General features: G+C 42.6%; 1 protein-coding gene across 1 annotated transcript; it reads right to left on the bottom strand.

Annotated features, from left to right (window-relative positions):
• Window positions 1-4,636: 4,636 nt before the first annotated feature.
• Window positions 4,637-6,533, bottom strand: LOC129817690 (rho-related GTP-binding protein RhoB-like). The gene has a single exon (XM_055873180.1). It carries the CDS (start codon window positions 6,329-6,331, stop codon window positions 5,741-5,743), a length of 591 nt encoding a protein of 196 aa, XP_055729155.1. The 5' UTR covers window positions 6,332-6,533; the 3' UTR covers window positions 4,637-5,740.
• Window positions 6,534-6,564: the final 31 nt, after the last annotated feature.

Here is a 6,564-nt window from a genome sequence, read left to right as displayed (position 1 = left end):
TTACAAGAACAGTCTGATGATACTCTTTGTCATATAAATGGAAAGCCCGTTGGCAAATAGGGGGATGGAGATCCATTGATTAGATATTGATGGTCCTGCTGCTGGCAATTGTTCCCTTGATTTCTCTATTGCTTTTCCAATTAAAACTTTCCATTCATTTAATTTTTAGTACTATTCAGAGATACAAAGTGGAGTTTAGTTACTAAACTCAGCAAAAAAAGAAACGTCCTCTCACTGTCAACTGCAATTATTTTCAGCAAACTTAACATGTGTAAATATTTGTATGAACATAAGATTCAACAACTGAGACATAAACTGAACGAGTTCCACAGACATGTGACTAACAGAAATTGAATAATGTGTCACTGAACAAAGGGGGGGGGGGGGGTCAAAATCAAGAGTAACAGTCAGTATCTGGTGTGGCCACCAGCTGCATGAAGTACTGCAGTGCATTTCCTCCTCACGGACTGCACTAGATTTGCCAGTTCTTACTGTGAGATGTTACCCCACTCTTCCACCAAGGCACCTGCAAGTTCCCGGACATTTCTGGGGGGAATGGCCCTAGCCCTCACCCTCCGATCCAACAGGTCCCAGACATGCTCAATGGGATTGAGATCCGGGCTTTTCGCTGGCCATTCCTGTCTTGCTGGAAATCACGCACAGAACGAGCTATATGGCTTGTGGCATTGTCATGCTGGAGGGGCATGTCAGGATGAGCCTGCAGGAAGGGTACCACATGAGGGAGGAGGATGTCTTCCCTGTAACGCACAGTGTTGAGAGTACAGGCCTCGGTGTAACGCTCATTACGCTCATGATAAACGTGAATCCGACCATCACCCCTGGTGAGACAAAACCACGACTCGTCAGAGAAGAACACTTTTTGCCAGTCCTGTCTGGTCCAGCAACGGGGGGTTTGTGCCAATATGCGACGTTGTTGATGGTGATGTCTGGTGAGGACCTGCCTTACAACAGGCCTACAAGCCCTCAGTCCAGCCTCTCTCAGCCTATTGAGGGACAGTCTGAGCACTGATGGAGGGATTGTGCGTTCCTGGTGTAACTCGGGCAGTTGTTGTTGCCATCCTGTACCTGTCCCGCAGGTGTGATGTCCGGATGTACCGATCCTGTGCAGGTGTTGTTACACGTGGTCTGCCACTGCAAGGACAATCAGCTGTCTGTCCTGTCTCCCTGTAGCGCTGTCTTAGGCATCTCACAGTACAGACATTGCAATTTATTGCCCTGGCCACATCTGCAGTCCTCATGGCTCCTTGCCTCATGCCTAAGGCATGTTCACGCAGGTAAGCAGGGACCCTGGGCATCTTTCTTTTGTTGTTTTTCAGAGTCAGTAGAAAGGCCTCTTTAGTGTCCTAAGTGTTCATAACTGTGACCTTAATTGCCTACCGTCTGTAAGCGGTTTGTGTCTTAACGACCGTTCCACAGGTGCATGTTCATTAATTGTTTATGGTTCATTGAACAAGAATGGGAAACAGTGTTTATACCCTTTACAATGAAGATCTGTTTATTTATTTGGAATTTTACGAATTATCTTTGAAAGACAGGGTCCTGAAAAAGGGACGTTTCTTTTTTTGCTGAGTTTAGGTTTTGGTTTAAATCAACCTGCAAATGCACAGATGCACTCATCTATGTATTATTGCAGAGATTATGCAGCATAATGTTACATACTTTAGTTTGTTTCCAACCAATTTACTTTTGTTGATGAATTTATCAAGGACTGAGGTAAAAAAAATTGTACAGTCCCTACCAAAAAAATGTCCTCTACTTTGCCTGTTACATGGGGGGAAAAAAACATTATTGGAACATTTAAGATTGTGGTATCCGAAGGCAGACTTTCTCCATTTGGAACCAGACCCAATAGCTTTCTTTAAACTTGTTTTAACCATGAAAACCATGTTTTCTGCCTATCCTTCAGGAAGAATTAAATCATACATGATTATATATGGAAAAGGGAGGAAGAAAGAAATGGTATATGAAAGAGATTGAGAGGGTACATTGTGTCCTATCCTGAACGTAAACAAAGGGTCCAGCAACAGAACTCTATAGTAAAGAATGTGACTTTTAAGTAATTGCAACCGGGGAAAAAAGCAACCCTTAGAGAACGCCCCCCCCCCCCCAACAAGATCGTTATGTTACACAAAAGACCCCCGCTGTCCTTGGAGGGGGTCAGGGGGAAAGGAAAGAAAGGAAATTGTATAATGTCTCCAATGGATGTTCCAATGCTGTCATCTGTGGAGACCCTCCCAGGCTCCCACCACATAAAGCACAGTAATGTCACAGCCATCTGTACACAGCATCATTTAAGTTTTATTGGCCAGTGTGTGTCTTCTATAAAAATGAAATACTTGGATATACAGTACCAGTCAACATTTTGGACACAACTACTCATTCAAGGGTTTTTCTTTATTTGTACTATTTTCTACATTGTAGAATAATAGTGAAGACATCAAAACTATGAAATAACACATATGGAATAGTGTAGTAACCCAATAAAAAAAAAAAATCTAAATAGATTTTAGAGTCTTCAAAGTAGCAACCCTTTGCCTTGATGACAGCTTTGCACACTCTTGGAATTATCTCAACCAGCTTCACCTGGAATGCTTTTCCACCAGTCTTGAAGGAGTTACCAACATATGCTGAGCACTGCGGACCAAGTCATCCCAAACCATCTCAATTGGGTTGAGGTCGGGTGACCGTGGAGGCCAGGTCAACTGATGCAACACTCCATAACTCTCCTTCTTGGTAAAATAGCCCTTACATAGCCTGGAGGTGTTTTGGGTCATTGTCCTGTTGAAAAACAAATGATATTCCCACTAAGCACAAACCAGATGGGATGGCGTATCGCTGCAGAATGTTGTGGTTGCCATGCTGGTTAAGTGTGCCTTGAATTCTAAATAAATCACTGACAGTGTCACCAGCAAAGCACCCCCACACCATCACACCTCCTCCTCCATGCTTCACGGTGGGAACCACACTTGCGGAGATCATCCGTTCACCTACTCTGCGTCTCACAAAGACACGGCAGTTGGAACCAAAAATCTCAAATTTGGGCTCATCAGACCAAAGGACAGATTTCCACCAGTCTAATGTTCATTGCTCGTGTTTCTTGCCCCAAGCAAGTCTCTTCTTCTTATTGGTGTATTTTAGTAGTGATTTATTTGCAGCAAATCGACCAGGAAGGCCTGATTCATACCCTCTGAACAGTTGATGTTGAGATGTGTCTGCTACTTGAACTCTGTGAAGCATTTATTTGGGCTGCAATTTCAGAGGCTGGTAACTCTAATGAACTTATGCTCTGCAGCAGAGGTAACTCTGGCACTCCCTTTCCTGTGGCAGTCCTCATGAGAGCCAGTTTCATCATAGAGCTTGATGCTTTTTGCGACAGCACTTGTAGAAATGTTTAAAGTTCTTGACATTTTCCGGATTGACTGACTTAAAGTAATGATGGACTGCCGTTTCTCTTTGCTGTTTGAGCTGTTGATTACTGAGAATTAAACAGCTGAAAATATGTCCCACCCATCACCTGTGTGTTGATTCAAAGGCAATTTTAACATGGTACTGTAAAGGTAGAGCACCAAAAACATCAATAAAACACAGGGTTTGTTGAGACACTGACAAAGACATCATATCAAGATGTCTTGTTAACTGAGCGCCTTCTCAAACATTCACTGTGCACCTCATTTTTGTTGCTTTAAATTGAATTCCTTTCACCTTCCTCTGTAACCTGGCTGGGCATCAAAGAAATGTTAGCTACAAAGTCCCCCTCATGTTAATCATGCATCATTTTTTTTCATCCCTCCTCCACTGCACTGGTTTTTAGACAAAGTAGCTTATAAACGACAGTGTAATATCCTGACAGTTCTCTTGATAGAAACATCGCAAAATAATCAATTTTAGAAACACACACTTGCTATCTTATCTCCCTGGTTTAAACCAATAATGGAGACAGAGAATAGAAGGGGATAGCATTGTGTGTCATTGTCCTAAACCACTAAGCTGACCACAGTCACATTTAGTAGGCCTACCAGTGGTTCCAGTCAATTGTGTGTGGTTGGGTTGTGATGGAAAGCAGTCTCCCAGTCTTCCTGTTCATCCAGTCCCCCCATATTACAACAGTGCCTTTGTGTTTTCTATCCTCATTTCATCCCCTTGTGCTGTAATACTATTTCCAATATTTATTTTACTGTATTGTTTATTTTGATAGCTGTTAAAATAGCTTTCCATACCACCTAACCCCTTTCTGCATCAGAGGTAGTTTGTGTTGTCCTGAATTGTGATGGTTTTTATCCAAAACAAGGCTGTGAGAGTGTGAAAATATGCAGGATGTGGGTTAACTGCTGCTATCAATAAGCTATAGCTGCATTACATAAGTGGATTGCTTTGTGACCGTGAACAACACCAGACTCATAAGTCAGGGGTGAGAGATCCTTTTCACATTTTAATGTCCCTGTAATGGTGACCTTAAATTCCTGACTTGCGTTAATATTTATATGATGATCCACTATGAAATTTCCCATGTGGGACAGATAATTATGCAAAAAGTCAAATAATTAGCTTTTCCCATGTGCATTTACATCCACAGCAGCAGGCCATACAAATATAATTCCATTGGAAGTAGGCTATACACATTCTAATCATATCTTTATTATTTAAAAACAAACTGACAAACTTGAAACTAATACAAAATATTGCACTATGGGGATCTTTTTGAAACCCCACAATATACAGTATGTGAAATAATAGCACTCATGCTTTACACAGTGCTGCAGTGGTATCCCTGTCATGTTAATGCAATGACACACACGGCAGGAAGTACAGCCTTTTAAAAACATTAGGAGAGCATCATAACAAACAATCAAGGAAATGTTCCTTACAAGCCAGAATGTTGAATAAATTAAGTTTGAATTTATTCTACCGGTTGCCTGTGTGGTTGGTCCTTCAGCTGCTTGGAATTTGAGGCAAATATCTAGACTTTTTAGTGCGCTGGTACTGAAGTTGAAATTTCTATCACCTGGCACATGTACAAAACCATGTAAACACCTGTTATCATGCATACATCACGTGCATGTACTTCGGTCTTGTGCACATGCCTTTGTTCATGAGCAAACATCTTGACTGCCACACACAGACCTGCGTTTTGAATTTGGTTTAATAATACGTCCCTGGATATTCTGTCTTAAATGTCGACCAGCTGAAGGACCAACATCACTCACAATCGGCAGATTAAGTTGAAATATAAATTGTACTCAACATTCGTGACAGACAAGGGAAGTGTAGGTTTTTGTCTATGTAAATGTGCGTGGCGTTGAAGGCATCACCACGTTTCGTGACTAACATGGTTGCATGTCAACAAGCCTTGGCACCCGACACTCAAGTAGGCACCTTGGAACAATATCCTCAGAGGCTACAGCATCATTTCAGGCAGCATCCGGAATGCTTGAAAAATGAATTTATTCAGTAAATTAGAATCACAGGGAGTGTCAGTTGTTGGCTACTTGTATTAGAGTATGTATTCGCGTCAATTAAGGGATCAGGTGAATACATCAAGATTATCCACAGTCTGAGGATTATTACATTTCTCATGGCTACCGGTTCAAAAGGAAGTCTTTAGCCTAATGGGAGAAAGACTTGGTCATGCATCTTTTCAAGCACAATGACAACAGGTCTTGGTGGTGTTGGCAGCCGTACATTAACGTAAGAGACATTATTGCTCACGTTAGCTGTTCATTCACAACAATAGACAGCAGTTCACACAACCGCTGGACGGTTTTGATCTCTTCTGTAAAGAAGCACGTGTCGCAGTGTCGAACACCTCCCGAATACCATCCTTCGTTTTAGCAGAACACTCCAAATAGTCATATGCACCAATGCGCATGGCCATGGCGCGCCCATCCTCTGTTTTCACTGGTTCCTGTTTCATTCTGGACAGCTCGCTCCTAACATTCTCGTCGTTGCGCAAGTCTCTTTTGTTGGCAACTAAAATAATGGGCACGTTGGGACAAAAGTGCTTTACCTCTGGCACCCATTTTTCGGGGATGTTTTCGAGGGAGTCCGGACTGTCCACGGAAAAGCACATCAGGATGACGTCAGTGTCCGGATAGGACAGCGGGCGAAGGCGATCGTAGTCCTCTTGTCCAGCCGTGTCCCACAGTGCTAGTTGGACTTGCTTGGTGTCCACTTCAATGTCGGCCACATAATTGTCAAATACAGTTGGCACATAGACCTCAGGAAACTCGTCTTTGCTGAACACAATCAGCAAGCAGGTCTTTCCACAGGCGCCGTCACCGACTACGACCAGCTTTTTTCGTATCTCTGCCATTTGCTGCTCTTAACTGATACTTTCCCGTGATCCTAACTGTTAAACAGATACGACGTATAAACTGTCTGTGTTAGCCAATTAGTCCGATTCTGGTACGAGCCTGGTTAAACTTCCATGAATGTAGCCGAGTGTGTTTCTCCGCTGGATTCGATATTTCTCAACTATTTGCTCCCTGTCCAGCCACTGAAGCGCTTCCTTTATAAAGAGCATGGGTGCTTTCCTAATATAGCAAT

The sequence above is a fragment of the Salvelinus fontinalis genome, chromosome 20 (genome assembly GCF_029448725.1).
Source record: "Salvelinus fontinalis isolate EN_2023a chromosome 20, ASM2944872v1, whole genome shotgun sequence".
Lineage (NCBI taxonomy): Eukaryota > Metazoa > Chordata > Actinopteri > Salmoniformes > Salmonidae > Salvelinus > Salvelinus fontinalis.
This window is presented reverse-complemented; position numbering and strand designations above follow the sequence as displayed.

Bases quoted from the DNA above. Each gene is read 5' to 3' on its own strand.
- LOC129817690 (XM_055873180.1), bottom strand. From the start codon at position 6,331: ATGGCAGAGATACGAAAAAAGCTGGTCGTAGTCGGTGACGGCGCCTGT.